This window comes from Parasteatoda tepidariorum, chromosome 3 (assembly GCF_982258835.1).
Source record: "Parasteatoda tepidariorum strain Cologne lab strain chromosome 3, Ptep-v5.0, whole genome shotgun sequence".
NCBI lineage: Eukaryota > Metazoa > Arthropoda > Arachnida > Araneae > Theridiidae > Parasteatoda > Parasteatoda tepidariorum.
In genome coordinates, this window is record NC_141757.1 from 28,979,310 (window position 1) to 29,003,398 (window position 24,089).

Consider the following 24,089-nt stretch of genomic DNA (forward strand, 5'->3'; position numbering starts at 1 on the left):
GATATAATATTAGCAGTGAGTCTCTCAGGAAAGTTTAATTTCAATCAGAAACTCTGAATATGATTTATGTTCTGTAACTTGAATTCACAGCACGATTTTTTTTCATAGAGTTCCTGTTATAAATATTTGAAAACCATCAGTCTATTTAGAACACCCTGTATTGTTTTCCCATTTACTTAATGTTACAATAATCGTCATTAAAATTATTGCTTTCTCAATGAACATTGAATGTTAAATTACAAGTGTTGGCTTATAATAAATTTCTTTTTCAGGAGATCTTCTTGATGAGGATGCCCTCTTGAAGTGGGTGACAAGTGAAGAAGCTCTTGACATTCCGGATAAAATTGATGAAGTGAACTTGAGAATGTTGGATAAGTTGCTGGACACTTCTCCTTACGTGGCAGTTCTTTTCTGTAAATCCCTTTTATGAATTATCATACTTAATAGTTTTTTTTTTGACTTCCTAGATCAGCTTTATTAAGAGATTTTTCAAGGAGATATAAAAAAGCTTCTGTTTAATGGTCTAGCACTACAGACATGACTTTAATTTACACCACCATTAACATGCACCATCTAATCGTAACGAATTATTTGGGCTTAAACATTTTAAAAGTCAGTAAGGATTTTTTAGAAAAAAAACACCAATTTGGCGAGTTGTTTTTACCCGAGCATAAATTAATAAAATCTATGACTAATTATCGATTTTTCAAATATTTCTTCGCCAAAATACTGTGCTAAAATAACCATTCATACAGTAAAAAATTAGATCACAGATGTTTTTCAATTTTAAAAACTGCAACTTCTCTTCATAGTAACATTTTGCGTCATTTTTGGAATAAGCATAGGTGCATTCTTTAAATTTAGGCAAAACTGAATCTCACAATCACAATAATTGCTACACATTCATAACAATTAAGAAACTAGTGTATTGTTTTCGAAAAGAACGTAACTTCATGTGACCGCAGAGCCCTTGTAATAACCCTTAATTTTTATTATTTAATTTAATTAATTAATTTATTTTTTATTTTATGTATTTATTAATTTTTATTTATTTTTCATTTATTTATTTATTTTTCATTTATTTATTTATTTTACTTATTTATTTATTTATTTTTTGATTGATGATTTTCTACTTTTGCTCTTAGCTAGACTTTGAAAGCTAAAGAATGCAATTGAATAATATATGTATTGTGACTGGCCAACTATTTTATTCTTTATAAAATACAGAAATTTAGTTTTTTCTTAAAATTTTTATCAATTTTTCAAAATTGGTATCGTTATATTTGCTATTTTTTACTTTTAATTATGTTCTGTATTATTTTATTTTTGTTTTTAGTTACCATATGATGAGCCTATGCTTCTAAGTTGAGGACATTATTTGATTTTTGTATCGTTTTGTTGCGATAACTTACCGTCGTCGTATAAATGAAAATCAAATGATGCATGAATTCAACGTTTTATTAAATAATTATTTAATTCAAATAAGACACGATGTTTCGATTGTTTAAAAAAATTAACAAAAAGATAATATCTTTAGAAAAAGGATTAATTGAAAGATATTTTTAGTACATTACTCTTCAATATTGAGTTTTTTTCTCGTGAATCGTAAAAAGTATTTGTTTTTAATTATTGAATTTATAATTATTGTTTCAGATAAAGAACATAATTCTGATTGTGAAAAAGTATTGGGAGAACTTGAAACCATAGATAATGAAGTTGAGGCCCTCGATATAGACATCGTAAAAATTTCTGATGCTGACATCACTGAAGAATATGGTATCATCACGTTCCCCACTCTAGTATTTTTCAAGAAAAGATTCCCACAATTCTACGAAGGTGAGAAACAATTTTTCCTGTAATAAATTAAACAATTCGCCTTCTTTCTTAAGAAACTAAACAAACCTGATAGGAAGTCTCGCTGATCTATTCTGATGCTATAGCAGAGCGTGACTGTTTCTATTTTTCCACTCTTTCCTCTTTAATGCAATACTCTATTGAATTCGGCTGGATGGGTGTAATGGAAATTTAACATCTTAATTTCTGATCTCAAATTAGTACTTCGACGCGTAGTTCACAAAAAAGCAGATCTGCTGCTACCTGTAAACGAGGTTTTTGCCATCGAAAACTAATAATTACATTAAAAAATAAAGCGAAAGTGATTTAAACAAGGAAAAAAATGGAAATCAAAACAAGCAAATCTTTTACCTGAAGTTGAAACTATCTCTGCAAATACTGCTTTCTACCGTAGAGAACGTGAAACGTGGTAGAGAATAAAGTCAACAGAAAAGCGACAAACTATAAGCTTTTAATATTTAATGTTAAAAGTCACCAGGCACCAAGAGAAAATAAGACCAACTAAAAAAAAAATTATACACTAATGTTTTCAAAATAAATAAAAAATGCTTGCAGCAGCGATACGGTACTGTCTGAGGAATATTACATTAACAGGTGCCTGTGCAAATAGAACTCAGAATGGCTTAACATGCGGCAGAAAATATTATATTTAGTTCTTGAATCAACAGTGCCATCTATCGATAAATTTTGTATTTTTTTTTATTGAAATCTACTAGAAATCAGTGTTTCCTTAGCAAATTGCTAATACGCATTTATTAATCCCTATATTTTTAAATTACAATTTTTTTTTTAAATTTACTGTCATATTTTGGTAACTTTTTATAACATTGCTATAAATAAAATGATTTTGAGAAAAAAAGCTAAGGCAGATGACTACGACTTATTAAAAATAAGGTATCAAATAGCTTTAAATACCATATATTATTTTATAAGTCTATTCTTATTTATTTGCATGCATTTTAAAAATGTTTTTGGTGCATTTTGTTTCTTAAATAAGTTGTAAAAATTGAGACTCAAAATAATGAAATTATTTTTTTTTATAAGAAACATCTTGTTTATCCTAGGGGACCTCATGGATGAACACAAGGTCTTAAAGTGGCTCGTAGAAAATAAAGAGAAAAAGGAAGATGTTATAGAATTTGTTGATAAGAAAATGTTGGATGTATTGTTAGATGATGTTGACCACATCTGTGTTTATTTCTGTAAGTGAACTGTATGCAAATATATATTCTCTAAATTCATCATATTGATTAAAAAAAACATTTCACCATTTTTTCTCACCAAACATTTGTACCATTGTTTCCATCAAAAAAGTTTCCAAAGGACCCAGTTGCTAAAGGGCCTAGTTCCTTTTTAATGTTTTACGTAGGTTTTCGATGATTCAGTTCTTATACTTCAGTTCTCCTTTTCATAGTTTTCATTTGTTCCATTGTTTCCATGCAAAATTTTCCAGAAGACTCAGCTGCTAAAGGGGCTAATTCTTTCTTAATGTTTTACAAAGGTTTTCGTCGATTCAGTTCTTATACTTCAGTTCTCCTTTTCACAGTTTTCATTTGTTCCATTGTTTCCATGCAAAATTTTCCAGAAGACTCAGCTGCTAAAGGGGCTAATTCTTTCTTAATGTTTTACAAAGGTTTTCATCGATTCAGTTATTATACTTCAATTCTCTTATCAAAGGTAACAAAGAACTTTTTTTTCACAGAAAAAATGTAACAAATTAAGACTAGAAAGTTTCTAGACGACTCAGCTGCTAAATGGGCCAGAAGGACCCAATTTCATCTTAGTGTTTTACGAAGATTTTCGAAGATTCAGTTCTTATTCTCACTTCTCTTATCAAAGCTAACAAAGAACTCTTTCGGAGGTTTCATTTGTTCTATTGCTTCCATGAAAAATTTTCCGGAAGACTCAGCTGCTAAAGGGGCTAGTTCTTTCTTAATATTTTACAAAGGTTTTCGCCGAGTTAACAACGAACTTTTTCTAGTTTTAATTTGTTACATTGTTTCCGTGAAAAATGTTTCCATAAGTCTCATCAGCGAAAGGTCATAATTCCTTCTCTTGTATGAAGGTTTGTGTATGAAGGTTTTCGCCGATGAAAATAAGAGTGACTATTTATATGCTTTAGGATCAGGCTAAGCTATAATTTTAAACTATATATACCATCTAGCAGCAAATAATTATACAGTCCTTAAGACGGATATATAGCTTAAGAATATTAAAAGTTTAAATTTGCCAATTTTGCGAGATTTTTTCCAGCTCAATGAAAATTCTTAAAATCTATGAATAGTTCTAAATATTTACAAATTTATATGAGCCCAAATAATGTAGCGTTGAAATGAATTAAATCGTTTTGCAAGCACGTTTTGTGCCCTTTTCAGAATTGGCGTAGAGGGCGATGGCTAAAGATAGCCCAAATTTATCCCGAGAGTCATGAGTAACTATTGTAAACTCACAGCAGTTCTGAAAATAGCATATTATTCACAAAAAAGCATTATTTTATGTGACTACTGAACTTTCAAAAAACAGTTTTAGCCAATACAAAATATAGGAATAACATTGTCAAAATACAATAGCGGTTTAATAATATAGTAGTAATATAATAATATAATAGTAGTATAAAACCGTAACAGTTCCTTTAGTTATTAATTATCTTGTTTTGAACTATTATTAGCAGAACGAACTATCATTTATTAAAATATTGGTTGACAGCTACTTTGATTTTAAATTTTTAGTGACTGTTGTTTTAAATGGAAAAATATTTTAATTAATGTTTGGAAAGAAACAGTTTGTACCATCAAAGAAAATAGAATTTCTGGAACAGAAATTATTAAACTTTTTATCCCATTGACTCAAAATTGTTATTGAACATATTTTCATACTTTTTTTAATTATTTTTTTATTAATTTAGGCCAAAGGGAAAAATGTTATACTTATCATTTTAATAATTTATAGTTATAAAATGCAGTATGTAACACCGTTTTTTTTTTTTTTTTTTTTTTTTTTTTTTTTTTTTTTTGTATTAAAAGTAAAATATTCCAAACACGGCTCACTTCCAAACAATAAGTTTTCTTATTTGCAGTTATTTAGATTTCAAAGAGATAGTTATTCAACAGGGAAATTTCTTTGAAATTTACAAAATCAATTATTGATTAATATTTGGATATGAATGAAAAAAATAATTTTTTAAACTACTTTCTTGTATTTTATATTTTAGTGTAAATATAATTCCGTCAGTCTAACAGATTTTGGTTTATGAATGAGAAAATTAATTTTTTAAGCTTTTTTTGGTATTTTATATTTTAATGCAAATATAATTCCGTCAGTCTAACATTAGTTTGAAAGATTTTTGAATAACTATTAGACTGTTTTTTTATAATTGAAAATTTCAAAATATCAAAATATATTTTCTATTGAAATTGGAGCAAAATTTTCTGCTTCAAAGGGCTGCACAAACAGCAAATTAAAATGAACTTTTTTCAGAAGTTATTTTAAAGATAACGATTTTGAGGTTATGTGTTTTCTATCGCCAACTGAGTTGTTTTCCTTATATTTTTAAAGATGAAAAATCATGCACTGAATGTGAAAAAATCATCAATGAACTGGAGAACATTGATGATGATACTGATAAACATGGAATCCATTTCATTAAGACTGATGACGTCAGACTAGCTGAAGAGCTTGGAGTCATAGAATTTCCCAGTCTTGTATATTTTGAGCATAAAATACCCAGCATTTATCCAGGTATTTAAATTTTTACTCTTTTTTCTGAAATTTAATATTTATTTTCTAATATTTACTGAATTTTTGATTTTCTTTTTTAATAATTACTTTTATAAAAGAAATTAATTTAACAAATTTATAATATTTAATTATCCATTGTATAATTAAATTATCATTAATTGTAATTATTTTGTTATTATATGATTTTTGTATTTGAAATATCGTATCATATTATTGCTTAAAACCCCATCTAATTTCTTTTATTTTTTTTAAATTTTTGCTCATATACCAATATTTAAATATCATTCGGGTTTTTAACTATTGCTTAGTTTATGCGATAAAAGTTAATATCTGTTATTTAGATTCTTCTACTATACCGAAATCATGATAACTTGTATTCATTTAGTCTCCTTTTATTTAACAGTTCTAAACTTTCCTGAAGTTAAATGATTCATTTCTTATCTATTTATGTGATTTTGTGTTTAAAAAAAATCGCAGTTTTCTAGAATCACAAAAATTTATTATAAATTTACACTAACTTCTGTTTTTAAATCATCTCTAATTTATTACATTTAGTCCTCGCATTTTCCCGCCGTTAAATATTAGAAAAATCAAAGATCATATAATTTGGTAATTAACGAAATTATACTGTTTTTTTGAATATGTAAACGATTATTTTGCCGTTACAAAAAAACGCAGAATGTTTTTATGTTATTTAGTTTAAAGTAATTTCTTAAGGTACGCAAATGTTACAGGTTTCATTATGTTATAGTTCGTTGGTACAATAGCAGTATTTACTTTTATGCATATTATCTATATTTATGTTAGTAAGATGCTGACAGGACTGTGGAGCAACATTGGCCCACCTAATATGGTGCCCCTGAAAGAGTGGCCAACAAATCTGCCATAATGCGCCGATATTGTCGAACTGTCATTCCCCAGGTGGGAATTGTAAAAAAAAAATTTAGTCTGATTGTAGTATTTTTTTTTATTTATTTATCCTAAATTATATTTTACGAAGTACACTAAGCCTTCACAGAGTATTATACACTTCCTTTAATTCTTTGTTAGGTGATTTATTGAACTCAAATAAGGTGCTGGAGTGGCTTTTGAAGGAAAAGAATGAAGACACCATTGAAAATATCAACCGTGAAATGTTTTTAAAACTCATTGAAGACAGAGAGTTCTTAGCAGTCTTTTTCTGTAAGTAAAATTTGAATTATAATTCGCCGCTGCAGTTTATTTTTAATCAATACGATACATTATCTACTATGTGTTACCTAATATAACTATTATTTTTCATGATACATATACCACTTTAAAATAAATCTAAATTAGTATTCTCTCAATTATATAATCTATACTGCCATGTAATAGAAAAATCAACAAATCAACGTAAGCGACCAAAAATTCAAAATTGAAATTGTTAGATATGTAGCGTCTTTGTATGGTAAGCTACATATTGCAAAATTTTTTTTTTTAAAAATAATCAGTTATCAGTTTTAGTTTTATTAGTTATCAGCTTTATCAGTTTTTGGAAATTCTGTTTTAGTGCTTATAGCATTAGCATTGAAGGAAAATAGTTGTCGTGCCACTTTTCTCGGAATGTGTCTCAAGGTACTTACGTTGTTCTTTAAATTGTACGGCAGTATTATATACATTAGTTGTGTACATTATGTACAATAGTATGAAAAATTTTAAGGGTACCAATTGCATATTTGATATCAGTTACCGAATTTGGAATGGTTTCTTTTTATTAATTTAGTTTACATTTTGTAAATCTCGATAATTTATAATGTTAAAATGCCTGTTTGTATGAGGTATAAATTTTGCAAACTCACATTATTACTTTATTTTAATGCTCTAAGAGATTTAGATTTTTTAAGAACTAATAAAATGCAAACGATGACTTTCAGAAACAGTTTCAAATTACATTCGGCCATCAAAATAAATTATGTTTAGGTCCTGCTCTCCTTAATGGTGATTTGACATGATTTTTGTATTTTTTATTTTTATAAGATTTTTATCAGCATTCTGATTCTAAAAATATATTAGGGTTGTAATTTTTAATAAAGTCTAAAACATTTTTATGCCTTAATAAATTTTTTTTGAAGATGGAGAGAGTGACAAAGAAAGTGAGGATGTTACCCATCACCTGGAGAAAATAGATCACATCTGCACAGAGTATGATGTTCATCTGGTCAAAATGTCTGACAAATTCATGGCAAAAAAATATGGAGTGAAAAATCCACCTGGTCTTGTGCTTTTCAGAAATGGAAAACCAATTAAATATCCAGGTAAATAAAATAACATACATAACCTTGAATTGCTCGCACTTTTGATGAAAACTAAGCATTAAATGAAAATGTAAAATTCTCAAATTACATTCATTCATTTATTTAACGTTTAAGCATTGCATTGCTTTATATCTAAAGAAATTTGGTGATGAAACTTTGATGTTTTTAAAAAAAGATGCAATTTAAACCTTTTTACATTATTAAATGTTTCAATTTTTTCAAATTATTATTTTTTTGGGTAAGGGTTTATCATAAGTTAAATGCTTATAAGTGTCTGGAAACCCTTAAAAATTTTAAAACTATGTACGGTTGAAATTGTCTCTTATGGGTTCCAATTTACAACTAACCCCTGTAAATATGACCCAAAAAGCAAACGGTTTATTTGGAATACCATCTCTCCGTCAATTCAAGTAGTTTTACGTAACCTAAATATTCTTATATATATATAACTAATCAAAAAATCTGCAATTTTTTTATAATCGAGCGAAATATTTTTTCAGGAAAACTTAAGGACGAGGAAGAAGTCCTGGAGTTTCTTACAAGCCCAGAAAATATGGCCGTGAGTGATATTATAGAAAAAGTAAACACCAGAATGTTTGACCGAATTCTACACAGATTCGATTATGTTGCTGTTTTCTTCTGTAAGTATACTAGGTGTTATTTTGAATATATATATATTGTGACAGTAACAATGTGTTATAAACAGTGCAACATGCATTGAAGTGATTGAGAATTAATTAGTAGTACTAAATTTATTTTTAATGTACTATAAACAAATCTCTTCAACAGTTGGTTCTGGTTGCAAGACGTGTCCAAAAGTATTGGATGAACTTGAAAAAATAGACGATGAAGCTGAGGCGGAAGGAATCCATATCGTCAAAAATGACGACAGCAGTCTCGCGAAAAGATATGGAATATTTGCCTTCCCTGCTCTCTTGTTCTTCCATGGCCCTCAATCCGAGCCTATTATTTATGCTGGTAAGTAACAGTTACAACTGTTATTCTTTATTATAAGCTACTATTATTTTGTTTATTTTAGCCAAATTTGTAAACGGCATTTTGCTAAATATGAGAAGAATTTTCTATCGTGAAATCCTGAAAATTTTAACTCTTCAAAACTCACGAAATAAAATGCCCCCAAAAACTGATCATGTATTGGATATTTTGGGTTGAAGAAAATAGTTTTAAAAAAATAATGCAAATCATTTTACCCAAATTCATGTAGTAGGAAAATGAAGTGATGACCACTTGGTTGAAATATAACAGTCTTATAAAAAATATCTTATCTTATAAAAAATCTTATAAAAAAATACATATCTTATAAAGAAAACCTCACTTCCTTTCTGTGAATAAGCACATACAACAAGAGCTTTTATTCAACTCAAACCATACATAAATCTCAATTGAGAGACTAAACGATACTGATTCTCTCTTTTAAAAATCTACAAACCATTGCAGTATCTGAGTTTTTAAAATATCCTTTACCTACTAAAATGTTGGTTATCATTTTCACTCCCGAAGTTTTCAAATATATAATTAAAATTAAATAGCTGAGACAATTGAGTCACGTAAGCTATTGTCAGCGCTGCGTCAGACTTAGCTTTCAATAAACATCAGTATAATAGAGGCCGCAATTGCCTAATTGGAAAAGCTCTGGACTCAAGTTCGCGAGAACGGGAGTTTTAATCCAACTGGTCGAAGACTCCCCGCTCAGTAAATGGCGACTGGTGTACGTTAAATCTGTCGGGTCATAAAGTCCTCCATGTTCCCATAACAAATTATACCCCTGGGATTACCGAATCGGGGATTGATCGTTCTCTGGGTCAGGTCAAAATTACGCTCTGTGGATGAATGAATGGGTGTATAAAAGGGTCCGCTCTATAGACGGGTGTGGACGAAGTCCAATTCTTGACGGTGCCATTGGAAAACAAGAACAGTCGCATCTCTTCCCTTAATGGCCTACGACGACAATGACATTAGTATCATAGATAGATACGGCGCAAAAATTATGAGTGTGGAGGCGGTGATTATCATTCCAATTTTTAGTGGAAGTTCATGCAGCATCGCTGTAGCCTCATTAATCATATTTTTAGTTTTGTGAGATACACTTTAATTTGGATATCATGTTGGGATATTAGTTTCAGAGAAATGAATAAAATTTTATGAGAAGAATTTGTTTTATTATGAAAATATTAGATTGAAAATGGCCATATTCAAAATATAAAAATAAAGAAAAAACTCTTAAAGGGATCAAGAAAAATCATTCTTTTCATATTGAGAATTTCTGTTAAGATAAATATTCAACTGTTGGGACTGGGAGACTTCAGTTGCCAAAAATTGGAAATTGAAAGTGTGTGAATGGTTCCCGGAGGACAGTTAGGAGCATGGGAAGAGATTCAAGGTTGACGAATTATTGAAAGATAACATAGCCTAAAACAAAGCCACCCCGCTAATCAGTATTAAATTTGAAAATGGTTTGGCAATCGCGAATCACCTAGAATACTGTGAGAATTAGTATAACCAAGTAGCTGAAACTTTTTTGTGGTAATAAATAAAGAATAGAGAGTTATGAATATATTTTTGTTTCAACGCAATTTGAAATGTTAAAGTGATTTCAGGTTTGGGTAAATGTTTTGAGGAAATAGTATACATATCATCTTGATGAAAACAGGGAAGGGGACAAATTGACTGCTGCATGAAGCTGTCATTAAATATCCAGAAGTTATATATTGCTGTTTGTTTAAATATATAATAAAAAGTTCTCCGAAATGTGATTAACTTCAATCAGGAAAAAAAGGAATGCAGTAAAGCATCCTTTACATATTTCTCGTTACGAACTAATGCTGTGATTGACTAGAAATGCAGAGGGTAGAGGGCAGTAGTGAGCCATTAAACTAATGAAAACCTCTCATGGTTAACCTGATGGCAAGTAAAATCTCCACCAGTGAGGATATTTTAAGTCAGCATTGTGGTTGGTGCTTCGCCGGGTGTGGAATTCGTATCAACCAGCCATAGCTAGGATTCAAACCCGGTTCATCTGATTGGAAGGAGAACACTCTATCCCCTGAGCCACCATGGCTCAAGTTAAAGTATAAACATTATTATACCTATTACTAGCATGTAGTATGAGTCTCCAAGCCTATTAAATGTGTTTAATAATTGCATCAGAAAGGTCCTGGGTTCGAATCCCTGGCAAGGCATGGATGTTTCTTTCTCTCTCTGCGTGTTCTATGTCCTTTCTCCTTTGTATGTGAATGTGACCCGCCCTATGAACGGGTTGTGATTGTGTGAATGACGAGGCAGAAGTCGAATTCCAGGCCATAGATGGCGCCACTGAAAAACAGGAACAATCGCACCCCCACTGCCTAAACAGGCATACGACAAAAAAATATGTATATATATTATTGTAAAGAAGAAAACAATCACACAATCTGCTCTTATGCTCACAATGTTAAACACGTCTAAACATTATCATTCATTTATTCATTTTTTTTTAAATAAAATTCTAAAACTTACAAGTTTTTCAAAAAAAGTTTTTAAATCCTGTTCAGTTTCTATCACTTGCTTACAAATTGAAATCATTACTAGGTGACATCAAAAATGGCCGACGAATGCTAGACTGGTTATTAGGACAAAAAGATCCGAGTGCTGACGTCATAGAAGAAATTGAAGGGGACGAGTTACGAAAATTGATTCAAACTGCTGATCATTTGGCTGTATTTTATTGTAAGTTTTTAAAAATTGTTTCTAAATATTTAAAAACTAGTTTCTCTTACGCTCACTGAATATTAAATATTGTTTTCAAATTGAAATAAACTGCCACCTAAATTTCCAGTTAAACAAGTGAAATATATTGCAAAAAAAAGAAAGAAAGAAACCCTCCTTTTTTTCTCATTTAAACAATATGCTCACCATTTGCTTTTGTAAAATTTGTGTAATATTTTGCAGACGATAAAGCGTTGTGCTCCAACTGTGAAAGTGAGAAGATTGGTAAGCATCCATTTTATTTTCTATAATTTTTAAATTAATGTAATAATGTTAAGCACTTTTAAGCTTTTATAAATACGTGATAGTTCTTGATATCTGTCCCCGATTTACATCTTTGCATACTTTAAAAATATATTTTCTTATTCATTAAAATATCACACAAAAAGGTATTCTCAAAGAAACTTACATGGAATTTCTTGCTGAAAGTTTTTTTAGCCTTCTTTTAACAATCAAACTGATTTTTAATGAGGGTTTGAAAAAATTGTTTTTCTCATTAGAATTTTTCTTTTGGTCTCTAATATGCATAAATTTTTTTACTATGTTTTCACAAGGATTTTGTGGTTTTTTAAAGCCGAATAAGCTTACAAATGTACGATATGTAAAAATTTAAATGCCATGTGTACCTTTAAAAGTTGTGATACATTTATTGTTGCTCATCACCCAACCATAACCAAATATCTAGCTCACTTTTTAAGGGACTTATCAGTCAGGCGACGTGGAGGAGTGGACAGCACCTGACTTGGTATACCACTTCTCAAACATCCACACTTAACTAGCGACATTCAGCCAAGGTAGTTTCAGCATGTGCTATCTTGCTGCGAATGCATGCTGTTATTTAAGTGGTTGCCAGGATCTAACTAACGACGTATATTTGCAACAAATTGCCCGTTAAATTTTATGTGGTTGAAATTTCTCTTACTGATTGAAGATTGGATCGGGGGTTGGTTCAACTCAGCAGTTATCGGTTATCGTCTGACCGTGATCAAAATAACTTGGTATCTTAATCATAGCAATTAAAAGATAGAGCAAAGAAAAATGGGACTTTGTGCTTTGTGATGTTTGGAGTATGTTTGTTGTTATATCACATCTTCTATACCGACAAATTTAAAATGCATAGCATTTTAATTATTTTTATATTGTTGTTTTAACCATAAAAATCGGACTAAATACAACAAATTTACTTCATAACTTCCTTTTTGATATGAAAATATTGCATTGCAATGATAAGGTATAATTGAAGCTATTAAAACTCTTTCTTTAGTGCATTTTTTGAGCAGCTTATTTTCTCCAATTATTAGTTCAGCTCTCCATAGTTATCCAGTTATCAAAGTATTCGAACGATCATTATGTTTTGTTAAGTAAATTTCATTATGTTTTCCAAATCGTAGTTTTTGGCGAAAGCTCTCTCCGGTGGAAAGAAGAAAGGAAATATTGTGTTGTGTTAAAATGATTTAGTAATTTAAAATGTATAGAATAAAAATAAAACTACTTCAGATAAATCCAGAGTAAACTATATGCTTGCAAGTGAGGATTTTTTTATTTATCAAAATCTAAAAATGCAAAAAGTTACTACCGAATTACTCGCCCTTAGAAAGATCATTATGGTAGAAAGAGGAAGTAATCCTGGCATAATTTGTTTAAATTTTGATGGTTTGAAGGGAAAATTTCAGAATTTGAAACTTCATAGCTTATCTGACTTCTCCTATTTATGTATTATACCTTTTAAATTAAAAATGGAATTGATTGTGCAGCTCTAGTTCAACGTAATTAAAGTAACTATACCTAAAAATGGAATTGCAGTAAAATTTGCCATGAAGTATTTGTCCCAATGCCCGCTAAATAACTTAATGTTTTGATATTTGAAATGCTTGGTTGTTTGCAAAAGGAAAAAAAATAATCTATATTTGTATTATCTATATTGTCATTTTCTTCGCCAAACTTGGCTCGAATTTCGCTATCCTGACATCTCCAAATTTTAATAATCTTTTTTTGAGAAACTACGTAATGTGTTTTTGAAAAAAAAATTATAGCTTATGGTAGTTATCATTTTATGACATATATTGCAGTTTATAATAATATCATTATATCAGTTTATCACATTGGAGAGACTCTTTAACATTAGTAATTGTATCAACAACAAAAAATCCATATAACTAATTTACTTGTGTTTATATCCAATGCAGATGCAATGGAGTGTGAAGACTGTCAGATTATAATGGCTGAGTTAGAAGATATTCACGATGACACTAAACGAAATGGTATTGAATTTATTAAAACAACAGATCTCATAGTTGCCAAGTCTTATGGAATAAAAATAACTCCAGCTCTAGTATATTATGAGAACGAAGCACCCAGCATCTATGAAGGTAAATAATTTTATTTCCTGCATAGATTATTTACTACAATTAGATAACGTGATTAGATACTAACAACTACAATTAGATTAGATCCAATATTTTCGAATAAGCTTTTCATGAAAATATATTGGAAAAGTTTTACATTTTGTTTCGCATTAGCTAGCTTAGTTGCGCTGTTGAGAATCAAGATTGTTCTAAAATAACTGCTTTGCTCAGAGCTTATGTACACTACTGTGTATGTACGTGAAGGTACAAAACATCCCTGCTTTGACAAATAAATGAATACATTACATAGTATAGAAAACATTCCAAATTTATAAAAAAGTATTGCAATGCTTCACTGTAGGTATGGTGAAACGCTGTCCTATTACAATGTTCAAACCTTTGCTGTTAACCGATTATATTGTTCAAATTTGAAGAAAAAAAATTACCAAAATGGCTAAAAAATAGCCAAAACATCTTATGAGAATTCTTTTCTTTTCTGGAACATTCTTTTCTTTATCTGTAAGCATTTTATCTCATTTAAAAATATTTGCTTTTTTATAAGCATAAAATTTATCTTGACTAAATATTATCTATTTCTTTCTTTCCTGAAAAATAGTTTTATTTTCGAGAACGAATAGTTCTTGAGAAACTGAATTTCAAAAAGTCACACATTTAAAATTCGATTTTTCAGGAACTATTTGATGTGTTTTGCTCCAATTTTGCGTTTTGCCATGTTAAGTTGTATTCCTTAAAATGATGGAAAAAACTGTACACCTTTCAAATCAAAATTTTTTCAACCGTTATTAAATAAAATAATAAAAAATAACAAGCATTTAATTATCTTTTGCAAGGAATTATCTTTGAAATAACGAATTTTATAAATGAGTGCCAAAATTGTTCAGTTCGCTAAAAACGTTTTTGATATATAGTGAAATACACAAAAAGTAAAATTAACATTAAGGAGTCAAAACTTTGGTCCGCTCTCCTAACCTAACTATTTGGACCATATTTCCCACATTGCAACTAACCCCTATATTTTGGAGGTCAGAAATTCAAATCCGTTGGGAAAAAAATGTATGTTTAATCAGTGTCTTGTGTCTGATTTTATTGCTTAAAACATAGTTTCATTACATAGTTCATCGATAGTAGTTAGCATATTTTAGGTCACCCCCTCGAACCATTAAGATTGAGTCCTAGAACGTGAAGATCAGATCATTAGATCAAAAAGTAGTTCAGGGTAGTCCTTTTCTTGCGCTCTGTACTTCATATTAGTATCATCCAAAAATCAATTACGTAGCAGTTACAGTTACAACTAAATATGCACAGATACAATTAAAATTCCTTCATATGTTTGAATTAAGTCCGTTTCAGATGAAAGATATCTTGTAGTTTTTATTATCTATTTCTTCCAATTATCGCAGGAGATCTTGCCGATGAAAATGAAGTGTTTGAATGGCTTCTTCATCAAAAGTCAGAAGATACTATTGAAACAGTAAACAAAGCCATGTTAGAAAAGATGATCGAAGAGAGTCAGTATTTGGCTGTTTTCCTTTGTGAGTATAATAATTTAACTATCATTTGTAAAGTAAATAGGGTAAAAATTTTCAAAATTCATTTTATGGAGGTACAAATGTACGGAGTCTAACCAATTATACTATTACTGAAAACGCAATATTCGCAATTCTGTTCATACGATACAGGTGTGTCGTGCAAGGTAAGTCCCAAAAAGTACTTTATTAAAAAAAATTTGTTAACTATACGGTTAATAGTCTTAATAGTTTTTAAAAACAGTTTCCACAAGCATCCACACGTTTTTTTTCTGAAAGACCCTAAAGGCTGCTTCGTAATATGAAATGATGCATTTTTGCAAATAATGTGCTATTTTTGTAACTGCTGTGAGTTTGCAACTGTTACTCATGACTGTTTGGTCAAGTTTAACCTATCTAAAGACAGTGCTGTCTACGCTTATTTAAAAAAATGGCGCAAGACGTTAGTATGGAGAAAAGCCACAGTTTTGTGAAAATTAAAACCGCTTGTGGTCTAATTTACACCTACAATCTGGCACTTTTTCCATAAGTAATGTCTAAGTTTCCTCACCTTTTTGATCAATTTTGGAACTCAACTATATCGCTCATCATTGATCAAAACTATTCCCTATCGTATGCAGCTCAAATATGTTTACACTCTATCATCGAAGACTTTGATACCAAAGAAGCTTGAAACAAACTAAACCGTTGTGCTCTCTGAATCTGATAAACCCTCCCACTTAGCCAGACCAATTAGAAAACGCTGGGTGAAATAGGAGACCCTGAGAAAATAGTTTTCGTCAATTTTGCTACACGCCTCGTTGGAAACTTAGTGTAAATATCGAATGTTTAGAATAAATTTTCAAGCTTGAAGGACATTTCAAGTAGCATTTCAAGACAGAATATGAATTATTTCTATGCAATGTGTGTAAATCTTACACTATCACTTACATCAGTATTTTTATTTAATAAAGAAAGTTTTAAGGTTTAATTTAAGGTTAAATGTAATAGTAAGTTTCACATGGTGAACAAAATATTTTTTTATATTAAATCTGTTGCAATTAGTTTTTAAAAATTAGAAAAAAAAATGTTTCCCATATCCCATACTTTGTTTACTTAGTGAAAAAAATTTTTTGAAGAAATACTTTGATTGCCTGAGGATCTGTAATTGTAGGAAAATGCAAAATATTCTCGGGCCAAAAATCTAAGGGTTAGCAGGTCTGTTATCCTTATTAAAAATGGAAATTTTTTCTTCTTCTTTCTTTTAAATTGAAATAGTGTTTTATGCAATGAGTACCGAAATGCATATTACATGAAAAATATTTTTTTTAATGAAAATTCGAAAATTGAATAAAAGTTTCACATGATTTCAGTTTTAAAAATGTTTTACTAAGGCGGTAGATTTAAAGAATGAATACAGTTGACTGGAATGATTAATTTCAAATCAAAAATTTAAATTCTTTATTTATAAGAAATATAAGCATTTAAAATACGAGGGATATTTTTTATTTTGCAGAAGTATTAAATATCCTCATTTCATTTGTTTATAATTAAAATTTTTTTCCAGATAAACCTCACTGTCGAGCCTGTGAACTAGCCCTATTAGAATTGGAAAATATTGATGACGATACGGATTTGTACGGAATCACTGTGGTTCGTATATTCGATATGGAAATTTCAAAACGCTATGGTATCAAAACTTTTCCGGCTTTGATATATTTCAGGAATGGAAATCCTTTGATTTTTGATGGTAATGATTATATCTTTACTCAGCAAAAATTAATAATTTCAAAGTAAAAATATTCATTAGTCAACTGAAACTATAAAACGAGGTCAACTCTTTTACAGCTGACTTAAAGAATGAAGAAATGGTTCTGGAATGGTTGATAGACGACGATAACAGAGAACTTCCAGATGAGATTGAAACAATCAACCTCAGAATGTTGAATAAACTTGTTGAAGAGTCACCTTTCCTCGCTGTCTACTTCTGTGAGTTCAAAACTGTTTTGTTGTTACCAGAGCAACATTAAAATGTAATAAAATAGTTTCAAATAAATATTCCCAAGAATTTGAAGCAGTAATATAATACCCGATTAAAAACTTCCTTCGCTTCAGAAATATATAAATAGTAAATAACAGTCCACGCGTTTCAAGCGTTCAAAAATAGGCGTCAATTTTCAAGACATGCCCGACAAATGTGAATGAGAAGAAGCAAAAATGATTTGAAATATAAAACATAATGTGACAATAGATATGCCCTTTATCAAAAAGACGAGAAATCATCAATAGCTGCACAATGTTGGAATATTGGGCATAAATTCAATTTCAATTTCAACAATGCCAAAATTATTTCCATCCTAGTGACATCAGTTCAGGTCGATACCCTGAGTTTTTGTTTCATTCATATGAATGTTGCTTCCTTTGCCAACGCCATTAGTTTCTCACCACCTCTCCATAGCGCTTGGAAATGCATTTTATCCTGATATGCACCTTTCGGCCGCTGTGGTCTTTCTTGTTCTGTTTTTCGTTTTTTTCTTCTATAGGCTACTGTGGTTTTTCTAGCTTCGTTTCTCAGCTATTTCCATTTTTCGATGACAAATTTTGCGTTTAATATTTCAAAATATTTTTGTTTCTTCTCATTCACATCTGGCAAGTATGGAAAATGGGTGCCTATTTTTGAGCGCTTGAAGCATGTTGATTGTTTTTTTCCTATTTATATATTTTTAAAGTGAATGAAATTTTTAATCAAATAATATCTTACCGATTCAGTTTCTTGGGATTATTTATTTAAAACTATTTTACTACTTTTCAATGTTGCCCTCTCTAATATAAGGAGAGTATGAACTTGTATTGTATTTCCGTGAAAAAGCATTTTTAACAACCTCCCAAAATAAGCTTATGATTTTATTTTATGAAATTGCTGTGATATTTTGATATGATCAACGCATTCAGAAGTTGTATTATTTTTCTAGGGTTTTATTAATTCCCTTCCGTGTATGTGAGATAGGAATCTAAGAATGGAAATTTTGACAAATTGTCTATGTTCTTATTAACTCGCTTTGGTTTTGGGGAAAGTGGAATTATGAAATCGAAATTTTGCCACATATTTTCGTTTTCATAAACTCGCTTCCGTGTATGGGAAAACTAAACCTTAGAATCGAAATTTTGACCTTTCTTTTTCGTTTCTATTAACTCGCTTCTTAGTATGAGAGCGTGAACTCAAATTTTCTACCACTTCTTTCCGTTTAATGAATTCGCTTCCTGTATAAACTTGAAATCGAAATTTCAACCATATCTTTCCGTTTTTATCCACTTGCTATCTTGTATGGGACTTGAGATTGAAATTTTGACCACTTCACTACTAGCTATATTTTTCCAATCTTTCCCTGATCCCTTGCCTGGGGATAATGCAAATTTTATTCGTTTCCGGACCACTACAAACAGAATTTATAGTCCTATTACTGCCAAAGGGAATAAGTGGTGTGGCGTAACTACCAGTTCGAATATTAAACATCAATTCACTGGCATATAAGACATGCTAACTTGATTCAATCAAGAGGTACCTTTTGATAGATGAAGGTTGGCATGGTCGATAACTCCGCAATCACATTGGTGACCCGGACGTGATTTGTACACACAGTAACGCCTACTTCGATGGATAATCCACATTGAACAGTTGACTTGATACTGCACAGTTGTATTGTTGTATACAGTTGACTTCTGACTGCAACATTATCCAATCCTCCTCCCGCTGTTGCTACTCAGTCTCGTCTCGATTAAACACAACGGCTGCCTGCATACACTCGACTGCTAATGGCAACACAGGAACGACAAAATTACAATTTATAAATCTTTATTTAAAATCGAATTATTGAATGGTTAATTTATTAGAATTGAATAACTGAATATTATTTCATTAGTAGTGAACATTGCATTTTAATTAAAGAATATACAACTGTATTTCCCGTTTAATGTATAAAAAAAAGTTCGAGTTCAATTGAGTGTGTTAATCGATTAGTCTTCAATACAATATTTTTTTCACAGATGAATTAAATAATCATGACTGCGAAAGAGTGCTGATGGAATTGGAACATATCGACGAAAGATGTGATACTTTCGGGATAGACTTGGTAAAAATATACGATCCTGAAGCTGTTAAAGAGTATAATGTGACATCTGTTCCAGCCATTGCATTTTTCCGAAAGCAAGTTGCTATGTTTTACGAAGGTAAATAATTTACTTATTTTTCTCATTCTTTTCAATTTTCTTTATTTATTGTAATCATGGTAAAAAATTATTAAAATTAATATAAATTGATTAATATATTTGAATTGATTGATTAATTGGTATCTTATCAATAAACGGAGATTGATACAATTTTACTTTATAACCACGGATAGTTTTAACAAAGTAAAATGGGGGTTATTGGCTTATTTTTAGGAAATATAATATAATATATATTAATAAAATAGTTATTTTGATTATGAATGTGTTTTAAAAAATTAATGTAAGCAATAAGCACTTGAAAATGAAAAAAAAATTTCACGTTTTAAGGTAAAAATTGCATATTTTTCTTTTTTCAAATGTTATCAGGTATATTAGATCAGATTGTTGATAGGCTCTCAATAAGAAATAGAGACGATAAAAGGAAGAAGCTAAAATTTTACAAACAATATTTAAATCAGTTCTTTTCTATACCGTTGGATGATGAATTAAAATATCTGTCGCAGGCGCTTGCTGGAGAAAAATTTAAAAGACAAGTGTAGATAGAGAAAATTTATAATACTGTCGAACTATGATTATCCGACGTCTGGTCATACGGCATCACTTCGGTAATCGGATAATCCTTGGGCCATTATACTTCAAATCCAATTCTATCCGATTACTAAATTTCACATAATGTTAATTTTAATACTGTTTTGACGAATTCAAAATCTAGCTGATAGAAAGTGACAAATAAACAGAAAGCAAAAAGGTATAAATTATTCATTAAAGAAAAAAAATTAAGTATAAATGCTATTTTCGACTTTGTTGTAGTTGCTACTTATCCTAAGTAATTTATTCTTGACTTGGTATTTATATGCTTAAAAATCTTCTGAAAACTGTCTCTCGATTATTCGGCAATTTCGATCTTTCGGCATATTCATGGATGGTGTTAGATAATCTGGGTTCTACTGGGATCCTTCATGGTCAAGGGAAACATCAGTATTTAGGCTTCGTCTTAATGGTCATGATCTCCAATCTCTTCTCCAAATATCTATACGGCTGCATGGGCATCAAATCTTTTTACGACAGAACCATGGGAAGTGTCGTATTATTGCTTAACAGTCTTACAAAATATTGCATTTTAAAAGTTACAAAAGACTAAGTTCTTATGTATACGGTCAAGTAAGAAACAATCAAAACAATGTAAAGTTTTGTAACTGCTATAAATGATATACAAGTCTGCAAATTTTAAAAAAGATTCTTTTGTTTCCTATCTTAAGGTGATTTGTACGATGAAGAACTCTTACTAAAATGGTTGACAAGCAATGAAATTTTTGAAATTGCTGACGAAATTGAAGAAGTAAATCGAAAGATGTTGGAAAAGTTACTCGAGGATAATGAATTCATTGCCGTTTTCTTTTGTAAGTTTATTTGACGTATACTTTTTTTCCTTCGAATTATTTTATAAATAAGTACTTAAAAAAACATTAATTTGACAGACTTTGTATTTTTTGTGAATATTGAGACTTTTAATTTTAACATTATTGCGTAGATTTTTATTGAGAAGAAGACTAAATTTAGGTTGGGTATTTAACATAATTTTAAGAATCTTTATCACTTCATTTTGTTTTCAAAATTTAACAGTTTATAAGAATCTTTTTTAATGTGAATTTTCTTTCAATGTGTATATATTTTTTATAGTTTTTTAAAAAAGTCTATACTTTCCTCTTTTCTATTTTTTAATGTACGCCAGTTAAAATAAGAATACATTTAGAAGATAAGGATTATATTAATGCCAAAATTTAATAACTTTATCATTAATTTGTACAAAAACCTCAAAATGATTGTAAATGGTGTAGATTAATTCCTTAATTATGCTATTGTCATGTCACCTTATCATGTATCAAAAGAAAATTACTTTGAAATGTCCATTGATATACCCTCAGTAAAAACGGTGCAACTTTGTACTAAATTGTCGTACCGAACATTTTTTATCCGGAAAATGGTTTAATTTAAAACCTTAAAAAGATGTTTAACTATACAAAATTCCCTATCAAGTAAAACCATACTATCGTTTAAGCTTAAGTTGATTTTGCATGATAAAATAGGCAATTTTGGCACCTCATTGAAGTTGCAGCAAATTGGAATCCGCTCCAAAGATTCTAACCTTTTGCTTACGGCTGGTTCAAGAAGTAGACCGGTATGACAGGCTTTACCACGCTAAACTCCGTAAGGAAGGGGATAAGTAGTAGGATTCTATAGTTCTAGCAAGATATTTTTTTATTTCATTGCGTTCTTAATGACTTAATAGCTAGGACATTTAATTACAGTTTTTTTTGTTTATATGATTCATCCGGTTTCAAAAGACTGTTTATTTATAAACATACTACATATAAAGATGGGGAATACATTGAAATATCATGCACTGACAAAATTTCTGGTGCATGCTACAAATGTTCACGATGTACACTCTCTGTAACTCAGCACCCATCACAATTGTAAACCAATTCCATCCAGTTATTTAATTGCATGTAACTACCAATGTCTACAGCAGCAGCTGTGTTGTGTTCATGCATTAAAGGTGCATAATTTTCTGGAGGAAAAGAATTATGTTAATTTATAGAGGACAAAGTTTATGTAGCCTTAATGCTAACAACAATGCCGCTGTGACAAACATTGGTAGCTACTGATGGTATGGATGACATTAAGGGTGTATAAACTAGTGGGAAGAATTTATATCAATTTCTGAAGATTAAATTTTATGTACCCTTAATGTCAACTACTCTGCAGAGACATAACACTGCTGTTGTGACTGACATTGGTAGAAACATGCTACTGAAAGTATGGATGGAATTGGATTACCCTGGTTATAAATGCCGGTTGACCAAGGATCGAATATTTTAAACATTTGTAATATAAACTAAAATCATTACAGGGATACAATGAAATTTGAATATTTCCTTGCATCCTCCATGCTTGTGTGCTGTATATTTGTAAATAAACAACCTTTTGAAATTGGATTAATAATTCAGGCTACCTCTGTAATTCTTAAAACGCTTAAAAATATGCCCTTTGAGCTTTGAAACATCAGTTCTAATATTAGATTGTTCTTACAGATGAAAGCAATTGTGAAAAATGTGACGAAGCTCTTAGAGAATTAGAGCATGTTGATGATGATGCTGATGACTTGGACATCATGTTCGTTAAAATTAAGGACCGCCGTTATGGTAAAAAATTCGGCATCACTCAATATCCATCACTGGTATATTTTAGGAAGAAATTTCCATCCATCTACAGAGGAAATTTACTCGAAGAAGAAGAAGTATTGGAATGGCTACGAAAAAATAGATATAGGCATCCGGAAATGAACCTTTTCATGTACGGGCTGGCTGCTATTTTCGGAAGTTTCATCCTTTACACAGTGTTTTTAATCTACTGTCACAAAAATAAGGAAAAGAAAGAATAAATTGTATTAATATCTATTTAAATTTGGTACACAAAGTGATTCAGACTTAAATTTTGATAAAAATTTAATAGACTTACCTAGGCAAAACTTATATTCTAAATTTAATCTAAGTAATGAGAAGAAAAATTTCTTATTTAAAAATTTTATTTTGTATACCAAGTTCAAACTTCATAATTATAAAAAACTTTCCAGTATTTTTTTTTCTTTAAATATTTCAACTTATGATATCGTATGTTAAATATTTATACGCTCAATACGTATGGTTAACTTTACTCATGCCATATGTTGAAGATATCAGTTGAAAAAGCAGGTTATGTGTTGTTTTGATTTGAGTTGCAACGCTTAGCAAGAGGTCAATACTCATGATAGCCAGTTCTGCACTTGGCTTTAAGACAGTTGTTATGACAGACAGGTGATTTGGATTTCTTAAAGTGTTCATCATATTAAGTGTAAGAGCTACGATGAAATAAATTCGCATTTGTTTTGTACATTTGTGTTTCTCATAAGTATGTTACACATTTCGTGCCCATTGTAACTTTTTTTATTTGTTAATTAAAAAAAGCTATATCTTGATTTTGGTAATTAAGATTTAAAGGATTAACTATAAGATAGTGTTAAGCCACACTAAAAATAAGAAATTAGGTTTCAGAGTTTTGAAAAAGTAATTAGTTTGATATTCAGCAATAAGTACCACCCTAAATCTTGTCCAAAATGAAGGAAAACACTTTAAACATTAGAAGTCTCAAATTAACATTTAAAAATGGAATTAAAAGCAAACTCGAACGATATCGAATCATGAACGTGCATTGCGGTATAAAAAATATCAAAACCATTTATTGCTACAGCTGTTTCTAAGAATTTCGATTAAAAATTCTGTTTTCTTTAACAATCAATCAGGTTATTATGATTTCAG

General features: G+C 30.0%; 1 protein-coding gene across 1 annotated transcript in view; it reads left to right on the forward strand.

Annotated features, from left to right (window-relative positions):
• LOC107453784 (uncharacterized) overlaps window positions 1-23,660 on the forward strand; it is a 65,753-nt gene extending 42,093 nt beyond the window's left edge. Inside the window, exons 19-35 of the mRNA XM_043047299.3 lie at window positions 273-413; window positions 1,654-1,836; window positions 2,919-3,056; window positions 5,410-5,592; window positions 6,643-6,774; window positions 7,686-7,868; window positions 8,369-8,509; window positions 8,658-8,846; window positions 11,457-11,594; window positions 11,817-11,858; window positions 13,820-14,002; window positions 15,400-15,531; window positions 17,072-17,254; window positions 17,353-17,493; window positions 19,549-19,731; window positions 20,991-21,131; window positions 22,827-23,660. Of these exons, the coding sequence (XP_042903233.1) occupies window positions 273-413; window positions 1,654-1,836; window positions 2,919-3,056; window positions 5,410-5,592; window positions 6,643-6,774; window positions 7,686-7,868; window positions 8,369-8,509; window positions 8,658-8,846; window positions 11,457-11,594; window positions 11,817-11,858; window positions 13,820-14,002; window positions 15,400-15,531; window positions 17,072-17,254; window positions 17,353-17,493; window positions 19,549-19,731; window positions 20,991-21,131; window positions 22,827-23,176 (2,783 nt within the window). The 3' untranslated portion in view covers window positions 23,177-23,660. The remainder of the gene's footprint in view (window positions 1-272; window positions 414-1,653; window positions 1,837-2,918; window positions 3,057-5,409; window positions 5,593-6,642; window positions 6,775-7,685; window positions 7,869-8,368; window positions 8,510-8,657; window positions 8,847-11,456; window positions 11,595-11,816; window positions 11,859-13,819; window positions 14,003-15,399; window positions 15,532-17,071; window positions 17,255-17,352; window positions 17,494-19,548; window positions 19,732-20,990; window positions 21,132-22,826) is intronic.
• Window positions 23,661-24,089: the final 429 nt, after the last annotated feature.